At 37.8% G+C, this 13,959-nt stretch overlaps 1 protein-coding gene across 9 annotated transcripts in view; it reads right to left on the bottom strand.

The window, feature by feature from the left end:
- LOC108428485 (A-kinase anchor protein 13) overlaps window positions 1-13,959 on the bottom strand; it is a 96,724-nt gene that overhangs the window by 27,314 nt on the left and 55,451 nt on the right. For 6 of the 9 annotated variants that reach the window (XM_017699521.2, XM_037545169.1, XM_037545170.1 and 3 more), the window contains exons 11-18: window positions 12,524-12,846; window positions 11,537-11,584; window positions 10,783-10,848; window positions 8,087-8,273; window positions 7,811-7,913; window positions 5,869-5,911; window positions 4,363-4,474; window positions 2,042-2,204 (exon numbers count right to left, since the gene is read on the bottom strand). In XM_017699521.2, coding sequence (XP_017555010.1) covers window positions 2,042-2,204; window positions 4,363-4,474; window positions 5,869-5,911; window positions 7,811-7,913; window positions 8,087-8,273; window positions 10,783-10,848; window positions 11,537-11,584; window positions 12,524-12,846 — 1,045 coding nt within the window. The remainder of the gene's footprint in view (window positions 1-2,041; window positions 2,205-4,362; window positions 4,475-5,868; window positions 5,912-7,810; window positions 7,914-8,086; window positions 8,274-10,782; window positions 10,849-11,536; window positions 11,585-12,523; window positions 12,847-13,959) is intronic. The other 3 variants (XM_037545173.1, XM_037545174.1, XM_037545172.1) reach the window with 2 other exon arrangements.

Below are 13,959 nucleotides of genomic sequence, written 5' to 3'. Positions count from 1 at the left end.
TCCTCTGTACATTGAACAATATTTATGTGGATTTCCATTCTCTTCAACTTTACTACATTTTATCTGGTAAGGAAAACTGTGAAACTATTTCAGCCTAGGCTGAAATAGTGCAGTGCAACCAGAAACTTGTGCACTGAGAACCTCTGAACCATGGAAACAGCACAATTATTGAGAAGCAACAGTCATTCATGGTTGAAGATCAGGAACAATAGATAAAGCTCAGCCACAATCTACTCATTTAAATCTTTTGTGGTAGAAAGTACAAAAGAAATGTAAAATAAACTTTCTAACCCAATGTCTAAATGAAGCATATGTCACTTTGCTGACCGGTCCATGAGGAAGTCAAACGGGAGGTTACCAGAAATGCTTTTACTGTTAAGCAATGAAAGCCTCTTGTGAAATGAGACTATGTTAGGTGATGTAGGAGAAGGACTATGCTTGTTACCCCTTTGACACTGGGATGAAGACCTGGGGCAAGAAACAGTCCATAAGACTAGCCTATTTTTGAATTGTATGTAGAGTAATATGCAAAAGTTTGGAAACCCCACGTCAAATTACACGCTTTGTTGATTTCAGTACTGTGTCTCAAGTCGTCTGCAGCAACCAATGAACCTTCTGAATGGCAACTAAGACAAATGGAGTCATTTAAAAGCTGAATTAAAGCTTTAGCTCTCAAGTTGAACAAACCTTTGGTGAGTGCAAAGCCAAAAGGAACATTTCTATTATCATGTCACAGCATCTTACGTATTTTCCACAAGGATCCATTGATCCAAGTCAACAATGGAGTAGGCAATGTTGTTCTTCTTCTAATACAGTATACAAGAGGCTGTATATTACACATTTTAACCTAACTTTAAGTAACTGAAACTATATATTCTATCTTTAGTTATGATGTATAAGAAAATCTTCTATTTTAGTTATGATGTATGATGTGCAGGAAAACAAACACTGGATGTTCCTATTGTTAGTGGAGCTGCTTTTTGGCTCTGCTCTGTTGCTTCATGTTGGCTTGAAAAATGTACTTATTTTCTGCTGTGCTTTTCCTGTTAAAATGGAGAAACTGGCCCTCACCACAGCCTTAGATTTTTAGAATACTTCATTCCTGTTTAATGCTGCCCAGAGATCTTAGCCATGAATCTGTGCTGTCTTTGCTATACATCCACGTTGGCAGTGAAATACTGGGCTTATCCAGGCAAACCTGAACTTAATGATTAATTATAATTTGCTAATAAAGATGTTGCTAATTTATATTCATACTTTATAAATTATATATCTTGAAAAACTGCACATTTACTTTATTATATATGCATGAAAACAATTCATAAGAGTAATAAATAAATACATAGTAATTGTCTATATGCTGTTTTAAATGATAGTTATTTACTCTTATCTTGCAACTTTTGTAATGCATGAACTTTTCCTTGATGCATAATTAATCACTACGAAGTCTTTAATGTATACTGTTTTAAACATTAATAACCATTAATTGGACCCTTAAAGTGCTTTAAATATTTGTATGACACTAAGCAAACAGTTAATAACTCAAATTGTAGCACTTATTAATCTTTAAGTAACAATTACATTTTTATTTACTAGCATTACAAAATGTTTACATAATGATTAAGTTGCCATTTATAGGGGACTGTGTGAAAAAGTTACGTAAATATCAGCATGAGGCACTTTATTTATTTATTTACTTATTTATCCCATGTATAAGCCCTGTGGGTGAATGAAATAGGTCTAAATGTGTGTTAAAACATCTTGGAAAAATGCCTTTCATCACCCAGAAACGCTCCAAAGATTTCAACTTCTTCCGATGTGGTTCATTTTAATTTCTGTTCTGTGGAAACAGCTATTATGTAATAGTTTGTGTTGCCTAAAGAGTCTGCTTTAAATATTCAACACATCTCAGTATATCAAAATACCCCCAAAGCTTACTACGCATCAACATGTCATTCTACACAAACCCAGAGCTTTAAAGGTTTATTAGGCGACCTCAAGTTCTGAAAGCACCATAATGTTTTGAGCGCTAGTGTCTTACTTGTACAGCTGACAGCATCTTTAGCATTTAGGGCTTTGTTGCAGTGCTGACACAAAGCTGTATGGACAGAAGTCACAGAGCTGAACAGATGCCCGTTCACTGCTTTCTTCTCCTTCTCCTTGACTTCTCTGTCTTTTTCCCGGTTCTTCTCTTTGTCTTTTTCCTGTGTGAAGAGTGTAGAAATGGGATAAAAAGGGACAATGCAATTAGTTGCAGTTAGTTCAGTTGTATGCAAAAAATTGAAAAAATAAAGCATAAAATATTAAATGTGCTGTAACTTTTGCACAGCCACATGTTTTATTATTCGATAATATGTGAAGTTCACCAAATAAACAGTAATTGTGCATTAAAAGGTACAGAGGTTCTCTGTAGATGATGTGTTCACCTATTTTAACGTAGAAAATCAACAAAAGATCTTTTGACTGAGGGTGTTTAAACTTTTGTTCTGTAAGTTGTATAACATGTCAGGAGCTGTATATACTACAGCTCGGCAAGCAGTTTAGTGAAACCACTGTAAACCCTTACTTTATGTACTGACATGTTCTAAAACTCAAGTATGTGGTGGAAAATGGCAGTCAGAGTGATTTCAGAGTCAATGCATTTTGCACTGTGATACACATAAGCATGAGGCTTTAAAAATGTCCACACTGTCAAGTTCCTCTATTAGTAACTTCCTTTTTGCAGCACAGAGAAAAAACAAGAGAAAAAGCAAGACGAATCCAGCGCAAACAGTTTGCTAAAGCAAACATCTAAAGACTATCACATCTTCTCTAAACTGTCACTTTCAGCAAGGTGTTACCTGGACACTTCCCCTTCAACATGAAGATACTGAAGACTGAGAGATCTACATGCCACAACGCAGTCTATTTAAAGAAGTGAAAACACAGAACCACGCTAACAGCCGCTACACTGAGCATGGAATAATAGCACTTTACCACATGAAACCAACATTCAAAGTACTGCAGAATGCTTGAGATTCAAAGTTAGCCTACCTCTTCTTCCTTAAAGCCAGGTATCTTAAGGTAACGTCCATGTTCAAAAAACTTTCTATAACTTAACATAACGGTTGCGAACTGGAGCCTTCAAAGGCTCACTCACACTGAGAGCAGACACACAATTGGCCTTCACAGAGATTACAGAGGAAGTGATGAGCTAAGCACAGGAGGTGCTGTTCCTCCTTTCAGTCTCTTTGACAAAGCGGACCTTTAGCGAGCTAGAACGAAATGCATCATTATGAAAGTAGAGCCAGGTGATACTAATGCAAATGTACTCAATTTTTTCCGGCATTCAGAAAATAACTGATGTCATACAAATGTATGTACAAACACATACAAGTCATTCAGGAGTCAAGATCATGTGCCTAATACATATAATATCAGTATATTTGTCCACAACATTTACAGTATATTGAGTCATATATTTCCTGATGCTGAAAAATGCATAACTTAAACTGAATGGCACTAAAATAAATTAATGAATGACGGTACTGTACCTCCCACTTCTACATTCCTAAAAAGCTAAGTTCTTAAATAATTTTTGACTTGGCTGTACAGAGCCTTTCCATTATGATTTACAAAAACAAAAATCACCACCATTCCGCTCCAACCAGGCTCCAATCAGTGACTGCTCTCTGACATTTCTCCAAGAGCACTGTCATAATTTCAGCATAGAGGTTTGTGCTGTTTTCTCATGGAAAGTGCTACAGGCCTCAAGATAAATGTATTTAACCACCAAAAATACAGACTGGAGCCTGTTTCACTTCCAAATGTAGTCTGATATTACAGAAAAGGAAGCACTAAAAGTGTAGGACTTCTAGAGGCAGAACGCTGAGCTCACGAATCGTCATGCCTGTCTTCCTGCATAACTTCCTCCAGAGCCGAGGGCAGATGCAAACTTTAACACTTTAACCAGACCTTCTTCACTTGCTTTCACACAATAAAGCCACTGACGTCAGATCAGTCACTTCATGAAGCTCTTACTGTGAAGTAACAGTGAATTGCATTTCAAATGAAGAAACAAACGCTCCTGTCACCACAAGATTGCCTTAGTTGTAAAGGCATAAAATAAGTACTAAATCACTAACGGGAAGATATTTCTTCAAAACAAAACCTTGTATCACATGTCCTTTAGAATGTGTTTAAATTTAATGATGAACGGGCTGACAGAAATACTCTAAAATGACCTTTTTTATTAACTTCCATTAAAACTCCTGTAAAGTTACCATTTTGGGGAGGTTTTCTAATGACAGCGATGGTCTATAATATTGGCATTTTGTACGACATCAGAACTAGTGAATGGTGCGGAAGAATGAACTGACTTACCCTGGTTTTCTTGTACATTTTACTCTTCAGATAACTAAAGGTGCGGCTCATTTTGGTCCCACTCTTTCCTTCAAAATCCCCTCTTAAAGGGCCAGGCTCTTCTTCTGTAATACTGAACACAGCACAAAACACAGACTATCATTCAGATACATAGTGAGACATATGTTAATTGCTTCAGTCCAGACTTGGTTCACTAAAAGCTCTGTATTACAACAGCCATTGTAATGTGAAGTAAATTGACGCTGAATGTTACTGGTATTATTTTGAACACAAAATATAGTGTTTCTTAACTCGGTCCACAAGACCCCCCAAGCCTCCAGTGTATCTACACTAAAGCAATGACTTAAACTAAAAACTTGGTTGTGAGCTGTAGGAGACAATTTAATGCAGGGTAAAATATAACATAATCTTTTATTAAATTAAACATCAGTGTCAGCTGTGAATTTTGACCGCATTTTGACAGATATTTCTCCAGATTCACCTCAAAAACTGTTTTTTTTTGTACCATGAAAGTAACCATTTTCAATATGTGTTTTTTGATTACTGAGTACAGAATTTACACTTGTATTATTTAATCTCCCTCTTGGTGTCTGTAATAAGCACCAATTTTGAGCATACAGACATGCAAGCAGTGAGAGCCTGCCAGGCTAAAGTACAGCCTCCACACGGTGGGTTTAATTTAATACAGTGTTGCAATTAAGCCTCCAAAAGTAAACAATGAGAGACGTATATTCTCCATATTATCCATTATAAATTCAAAATCATTCATTTTTGTGATTTTTTTATTTATAGATTTCTAAAAAATGCATACTGTACATATTGTATAAATAAATTATATTCAAATTATATTTGCTGTTCTATTTTGTATTTAAAAATAAATGTGCCACGTTTGACACTCTCTTTTCACTATTCATATTGTAAAGATGCATATTGTTTATTTGGTAAAAGGTATTTAGGTTGGAAAAGCTTGTCTGTAACAAACAGCATAGAACTGTACTGAAATAATTGTTTTTTATCCAATTTAGTAGATGGCTGTACCATCTAACCCCTCAATCTGCTATGAACCCCACCTATGGGAAAAGGTGTAACATTTGCACTCACTTCAATTTTGACTGAACTGCTTCTATTGACAGTTATTAATCTTTCTCAATACTTATCAAAAACTACATTTGTTAGGTTGTGCCCAGCTCAATGTGATCTGTCTAGTGCCCCTAAGGATTGACATGCGTAATAGTTAGTCTAAAGTTAAAGCAAAGCTTTTTCTGATAAGTATGTGCAACCCAGGACTTTGGTTTTGACCCTCTCCAACAATACATATAAATAAAATAGTCAAATATATAAGTAATATGCATCAAAATGATTTGAACATCAAACCTTAGGTAGAGAGGCTTGCTTACAATTGTGGTAAAGGAAATAATGTGGCTGTTTGAAATGAGTTCTTTTTGCAGCAGACTTCTTTTACAAATAAGTTCATTTTTGTAAGGTAACAGAAAACAGAGGTCTCACCTGTATCCTAGAGAACTGGAAGTGCTAGAATATGATCTCATACCTACAAAGACATATAATGGGACAATAATGAAATACTGAAGCATTCAGGATGGAAAATGATGCTATCAGCCAAATGATGTTCAAATACTAATGTGGGTAATAATGAATTGTTTCTCTGTTTGTATATTATCAACTTTTATCATTAGAAACTAGTCATTTCTGAACGAAGAAGGCCTCTTCCTTTTAAGAACAAAACATTTTCAGACTCTGGGCGGATGTTGTTTGTGTATCAGAGTATCAGAGCAAAACAGGAAACGCGTCTTTCACATTGTTAAAAAAGAAAGTTCTTGAAGTCGTTATTCTTGGAGTCACGGGAAGTCAGGAAAATGTTAATTCCAAATATGCAAACCGCAGAAAATCTCTCCGTTTTACAGTCATGCCAACAGAGAGTAATTCAGGGGCTTTGGGATAAACGGTTCCAAAAGAAGACAAAGTGGAGAAAGTTGGCAAGGCTGTGTTGGTAGCAACTCAGCCATGGAGATGGAAAAATATTGTAAACATTTCAGTGAGTGCCGATCTCTGACCCGCATTAAAAGCATGGAGATTGAAAAGGACAGAAATAATACTGTTCAGTTTAAAAATAGTGATTTTGTAGCAGCTCTGGGTTTTTAAGTTGTTGTTCCCGAATGTTCAGATTGTGATTTGAAAGAACAGACTGGCCTCATCTAACGCTATTGTACTACAGTTAACTGGAATGTTCTAGCTTCTACTTCAGTGTTTCACATGCAGTGCTTCTGTACTAATACTGAACTACTGTAACTTACTTATGGAGTCCTCATCATCACTTGATGAAGAGCTGACAGCATAACTGGTTTTAGATTTTTGGAGCATTGGAGAGATGCTGAAGGCAAAAGAGATTCTTCTCTTTCGCCGAATTCTTCCTACTGCTGACAGGTGGCAGCCAAGGGCACAAAAGAGATCAGAGCAGGAGCTTATTAGTCCAGAGTGGTCCAGTTATGTTCTCAAGGGACAGGAGTGGGTCTATGCCAAGGGACAAGAGCGGGACACTAATTGCAAATAGCTAATGGCTAACTCAAGGTACTTATCCACTAGTGTCTATACATTTAGGCCTATCACTATCATCATTTTTTAGTTGACAATTAATTGTCACATATATAATAGTGATAATATTGAGAATATAAGGTTCATTGTCTACAACTACGACATGCAAGCCTGTAATGACCAAATTGGCGGATAGCAGTCTTGCTTTATAGCTGTCGATATTTAGTAGCTCCAAAATGACTACAGACACAGCTCAAGCTCAAATAAACATTAGTCTCTGCTCCCCTCTGAAGGTGTTATAGCACGAGAAGTTAAAACTTTTGTTGTTTTGTATTTTTTTATATGACCCATGACTTGTTTCAAAAAATAAATGTTTCCTGCTTTCGTTTATGTCACACGTAAACATGACTGTGAAAGTTAACTGTGAAAAATAACTAATAATCAGCTGAAATAATTGGGATCAGACGAGTATCTAATAATTGTGACAGGACTATTCTATGACAAATGACTCTACCTTATGACAGTGACATGGGAAATGGGGGTAAAGACATAATTGTGCTTGATTTAGAGCGGAGATCATATTTTTATAATTTATTGAAATATTTTCAAAGGCTGCAGTAGCCATGTGCTAAAATAGTTGTGGACCTACAAAATGCACCGAGTCCAAATACCATGATGTTTTTGAGCGCCAAAAAAGAATCTTATCCATCTTAATACCTAACACAACAGCTACACAAATAGCAAGGGCTCATAATAGTTTCAAGTTTTGGCTGTAATCTAACAAAGTCTATTGTGTAGAACAGTTAGCGCTGGGGTCTTCAGCAATCTGTAACACAACACAATAAGAACATAACTGAGAAAATATTTTGGGTGAAAAAGTGGAACTTGGCAAACATACCATCTATGTCCCTCTGGCTGATGGACAGCATGGATACGGATTGCCGGAGGGGGAGGGTCATGGATGGACAGCTGCGTCTCAGTGGACGATATTTCCTTGATTTCTGAAAACAGTTATATATGTGTACATTAGGAGTGACATCAGGATTTTTAAGGTTTTCAGTTTTTCTCATCAGCACAGCTAATCACTAGAACAAGCATAACTAAAACGTGGGTGTGCTGGACTGAGAATGACTGTCCCTTGTACACGCTTAGCAGACAGTCAGTCTTTACGTACCTGACTATCCAGACTTTTGTGGTCTCCCAGGTCGGACTCCAGACCCTCCTCAGTGAGGGACACCTGTGATCCCCTGTCCTCACTCTGCTGCCGGTGGACCCCCCTCTGGCCATGAGAGGGACCTCCCCCCTGCGGCTGCCATCCTTTTCCATCATCCTGCTCTGCAGCCAGACCCTCCAGGCTATAACTGTCAGAGCACAGTCAGCAGTCAAGCAAGAGCCAACTGCTGTTAAACCTAAATATCCCCAATTCCCAGACATTCCACCAGAGGTTAAAGCAATGGTTGGCCAAATTTAGACAACTTTCCCCAATTCCCAAATATAGTCAATTAGCCAAGATATGTTTGGAGTCTTTTGCACTGTGCAGTTGATAAAGCATAGTGAGTAACGTTGTTGCCCTCCATGTGGCAGGCCGTGGTTCATGTCCCTGCCTAAGTAAGAACACTGTGCTGTGCCAATAAGAGCCTTTGGGCAAGACTCCTAATGCTATATTTACCTACCTCTGTTTAGCCTGATTAAAGCCCTGATTCACCCCTTCTGACAAACTTTACAATCTGAAGTGATTTTCCAGGTTGGAAGCTTAATTGGAAGCGACTAATGGCACTGATGATCTGCTAGTGTGTGAGAGGAAACTGGTCAATCTTCCGTTCCAATCTAGGTCCAATGTTATTGGAGGCTTTCTGATACTTTCAAATATGTGGTCACTGATTCAGGTAACAGAGAAAGAAAAAACATGTATACAAATTATACGTGCAGCTGCTGCAGAGATTTAGAAGCTTCTTGTTGAACAATATGAGCCTTTATAGCATTTATAATATGTGGTTCCAGACATCAAGGCTTGATCTTTACAGTTCCAATCAGCTGCCAATTTGTAGTAATACATTTCTCCAGCTCTCGCTGTGATATCTGTGTTTATCACCACATATTCATATCCAGTTTGCATTTTCCCCATGCTTCTTCCTGTTTTGGTCCAGTTTAGCTTTGTTTGTATCAGCTGATTACTGTGACATTTAGGATAACTGAAACTCATTATTGATGATGCTTTCCTTTTTGCTTTTTTATCTCCATCATGACAAAAAGACAAGAAATTCAGTACTGGCATAAATGTATGATGCCCACTTCAAAGCTGTTATATACACCCAGCTTAAGCTGACTTTGCAAGATGTTTTTTGTCCATGTTTATAGATAACAAACAGTACATCATACAGTGTAAGAAACCGTCCATTACATGTTAGCTAGCCTCGTAGCTCCAGTGCGAAACTAAGGAAGCAAACTTCAAACACCAAACATGTCATGGCTGTTCGACTACACTTAAATAAAGGGGAAAACTGTGTCAATTTGAGCCAAACCATCATAAATGAATGAGGGTTAAACAGGTGCTAGTTGAAGAAGAAGGAAGTGTGCAGTGTTATGTTTCTGAAAAGAGTTGCAAAACATAGCAAATCACCCACGTGAACGGAGTTATCGCTATAAGCTTGGCCACTAGTGTAATTACTATGCATTGCTGATAATTTCTAGCATGACTAGAATGACAACATGCATGTCCTTGGTCAAAACTCTGCACATAACCTCAGGCCAGAGACTGTGCAAAATACCAGCAGGTGACATCCTGATACTGAATCATGAGCAACTGTGACTTTCACAACCTCAAAAAGGCTAAAATGACTAGTACTGTGGGGCCCTTTACTCTAAAAACATGGATCTAAAATATACAAATAAGACAGATATCTAATATACACTCACTCACTAACTTACTTATCATGTTAGCTGTTATTCTGTGCAAAAGTCAGGGAACACCCTTCATTTATGTAATTTTCAGTCAGAATAGCTCAGATTAGATACAAGAAAACCCACTTGCCAAAGAAAGGAGATAAGTGAAAAAACTGGCATTTCCATAACTGGAGTTCCTAGTAGACACCAAAACTGTCCCCATCAGATAAGGAACACTTAAAGCTCTCATTTTTGTGAAAGAGGAGAACATCAAGCTCCAGGATGTGTAGTTGTAAAGAAACCTTAAATAAGAAATATTAGAAATAGACAAACAATGAACTTCAACACAGAAGTTTGGATTGTAAAAAAACATTCAACCAAATTCTAAACCTGAACTTTGCAGGTGTGGAAAAATATCCCCACAGATTTCTTCAAAAAATCTATAAGCAAGCCTCCTGAAAAGAAATTGTAATAACACGGTGGACACACAAAATACTGTAAAAATGTAGTTATTGAGGCTTCTCTGTAGTTGAAAAATGAACAACTTTGAAAAGAAATTAAATAAACAAAGGATGGTCTCTGACTTTTGCACATTACTGTACAACCAAGCAATAATACAAATGTTTTGTTGTCCCAGTTATGCTTAAAATCTCTACTTACATGGCATCTGGACAAGTTACAATAATCACTATACCGGTCATCCTGTATAAAAACTCCCAGGCAAAACTGTATTTTGTCCTTTGAAGCAGCACTATCACGCTCCCTAAAGCTGTATTTTAGCTGGGCTAAATCAAACACGCTGCTTCTCTTGCACACAAAAGGTGATGCAAATCTCAATGCAAAAGCTTTATGCGCAAGTCAAAGGGGTCGGCCGTTTGCCTGAGGTTGCAGCAAGCAGACACACACACGCACACACGCACACACACACACACACACACACACACACACACACACACACGTACACACACATACAAAAACACACAATACCTGAAGAGCTGACTAATCTCATCCAGGTCAGAACTGAAGAGGGGCTGAGTGGGACACCAGCTAAGACTGAGGGGCAACAAGGATGAACCAAACCAAACACAGGCACAGAATGAGGTATTTGCTCTTAGCAGTTTGGTACTGCTTTATTTGAAGAAACATTACTAAGAAGACCTTTATTAAGGTCTTTGTTCAACACCCCTAAATGGTTTATTCTCTACACATTAAGCTTTATTCACTTTGATCAGCATTATTGCAGTTGGAGGTCTGTTATGTGAAAATGAAATTGTTGTTAAAACTTAAAATATTCCTAGATTGTAGATGTAATAATAATTTACATAACAAGGTCTTAACAAACTATTTATTTTGCATGATTATAACTAATAATGTTCTTTTTGAATACTCTTTCAACGCGCTTGCAATCATCACATTCATCCGCTTGGTGAGAGGTCCGATGTTCTTTTGCACGTGTGTAATTACACATCCAAAGCCCCAGAGCGTAGCTTGAATGTAGAATAAATAAACCATTTAGAAGAGCCTTATTTGAGTTTTATAGAACAGAGAAGACTGTATTTAATTCGTCATACATGTTCCTTAAAATAAAGTGTTACCAAGCGAGGGTGAATGAAAATGAACAAATGGAATGAAGTTTTTTAAAAGAAAATGGGAAAAGTAGTATAGATGCACTATAACCCCCAGAAAATGTCAACAGAAATTATTAAAAGATGGAAAAAGGAGCCTATAAAAGAAGTTATACCTTCTTCTGTGAAAGACAGGCTTTTGGACCCCAGTACTTCGTACAGAGCTAGAAATGGACAGATGAGGCAGATAAGAAAGATGGGAAAGGCTGAATTATTATGAGTCAGACTACTTAATATTACAGTACAGTTAAAGCCTGTGCAGATGACATTAGAGAAACAAATGGTGCATTAATACAAAATAAAAATAGTGAGCATGCAGTTTTAATATTATGTGTTTATAAGTGCACTGATACTACAGATGACAAAATAAATGAAAAGCGATGAAAGGTGATGTGAAAAATGATGTGTAACGTGTGAGTAAAAAAGTAATGTATTTATCTGTAACAATAAATACATTACACATCAGTTTGAAAAATTAAGATCTAAACATCTTTCAGATTCAGTCTTTAAACAATAAAATGACTCCACTATCGTTGTGCATCCATAGCTGTTTGCTTTTGTCTTTTTCTGTTTCTTAAATACAAATGAGCATGTTTTTTTACTGATTTGCGGTAACATAACAATTTAAATAGAAAGCTGATTAGATCTTCCCATTTTTTGAGCAAAAACTGATGGATCAATCCAAAAAAGCCCTACCTTAGGAATAATGCCAACCTGCATCAGCACTCAAACCTCTAAGGATTTTAAATCCTCTTTGGGCCAAAGGAATTTACATATGTGCTTTTAACAATGATTTGGGAAAAAAGCATGAAATACTGCTCTTCATACTAAGAAAGACACTTTGATGAAAGTGTGGAAGCAAGATATATCCAAAAGTGCCCCCATGTGGACAATATTCAGCCTGCTAAACATGAGTGAGTTACAAGCTAGGTTCATCTCCAACAACAGTTAAATTAAAACGCAAATTCAAAAAAATGGATGAGGTCTCCCCAAACTTTTGATGAGCAGTGTAGATGGTGTACTGTGTACCATTTCACTTGCACTTACATATTTTGTTGTAAAAAGGTAAACACTGTTCGTCATCACTCCTTAACCACACTCACCTGCGCTGATTCATGTCTGCTTCTCCTCCTTGGTTTTTGCCTGGCCCCCAGCTGTGGCGACGGAAAGGAGAGAGAGAGCGGACAGAGGTGCGGAAGAGAGAGGAGCGCAGGGGAACCTCCGTTAGTCGATCTTTCGCTTCCTCTTCTGTCTCTCCTCCTGCACCTACCCCTGTACTTCCTCCTCCTCCTCCTCCCCCACGCCGCACTTCCTCGGAGCTGTCTGCAGAGGAGCTAGGGTGGCCCAGGCTAGCAGTGTCGTCCGTGGAGGAGCAGGAGATGGATGCCTCGCTGGTGCTGTCGCCAGGGCCTAGCGTTTCCTCTGCCTGCAAGGGCACACAGAGGATTCCTTCACATTACAGGGTTGAAGAGGCACAAATCCAATTTCTTCCCTGAGGCGACATTCACATTACAGAGTTGAACAGGCATAAATTCAATTTTTCCCCAAGGCGACCTTCACATTACAGAGTTGAAGAGGTACAAATCCAATTTCTTCCCTGAGGCGACATTCACATTACAGAGTTGAACAGATACAAATCCAATTGTTTTGCTTCAGGCTATGTTCACATTACAGGGTTGAAGTTACACAAATTCGATTTTTTTTTTGTCTAAGACTGCATTCAAATTACAGGACTGAAGTTGAACAAATTCAATTTTTTTGCCAAATTCTGCACTCAGATCTGATTCGGATCTGTGTGAAATCTACTGGTGCATTTTAACCAAAACATTTCTCAGCTTTTTCACAAGTGTAAATTATGATATATGGCCATGTGACCATAATGAGAAGTCAGAGCTGAATTTTTCTGTGTTTTTTTCTTTTAACATTTCACTTAACTGTGCATGCACTTGTCATCATTCAGTACGGGAAAGCATGCAGGTCATTTCAGGACAGCAGTTTGTTCACACGAATGACAGATGGGGTCACTTACAAACTCATATGTGAACCATCAAGGATGAAAGATCAGATTTGACTAATAAGGCTTATGAAGTGAGCGTAGCCTGAGTATGTCAGGTCACCATGTCACATCCACCACAGGGCAGCAGTGTTACACTCTGGTTCTTGCCTTAGTCCAGCAAAGGTATTTCCCTTTCAGACATGCCTGTTCCACCTCAGCAGTTAGTCAGCAGGCTTACTAAGTGTGGGGTACTCACAAACAGTGCTGGACTCCAACATTGCTACACTTTCAGAAATAAAGGTACAAAACGGTCACCTGTTACTGAGGCGGTACCTTTAAGGGTACATCTCAGTGAACATAATTATACTGTTATCCATTAAAATTCTATTTTTTAAACTCCACACACCCCGTCTCATCTCCAGACTTTTTTTATTCATCGTTCTGTTTTTAAATATTGGGTTATGAAAAGGTACAAATATGTACTTTCCATCTGTAAAAACACAGTTGGACCTTAAAACTATGGTTGTAACTAACCTCTAAACT

This window comes from Pygocentrus nattereri, chromosome 15 (assembly GCF_015220715.1).
Source record: "Pygocentrus nattereri isolate fPygNat1 chromosome 15, fPygNat1.pri, whole genome shotgun sequence".
In the NCBI taxonomy this organism is placed as follows: Eukaryota; Metazoa; Chordata; class Actinopteri; order Characiformes; family Serrasalmidae; genus Pygocentrus; species Pygocentrus nattereri.
Note: the sequence above shows the minus strand (reverse complement) of the source record. Positions and strands in the feature narration are given on the sequence as shown.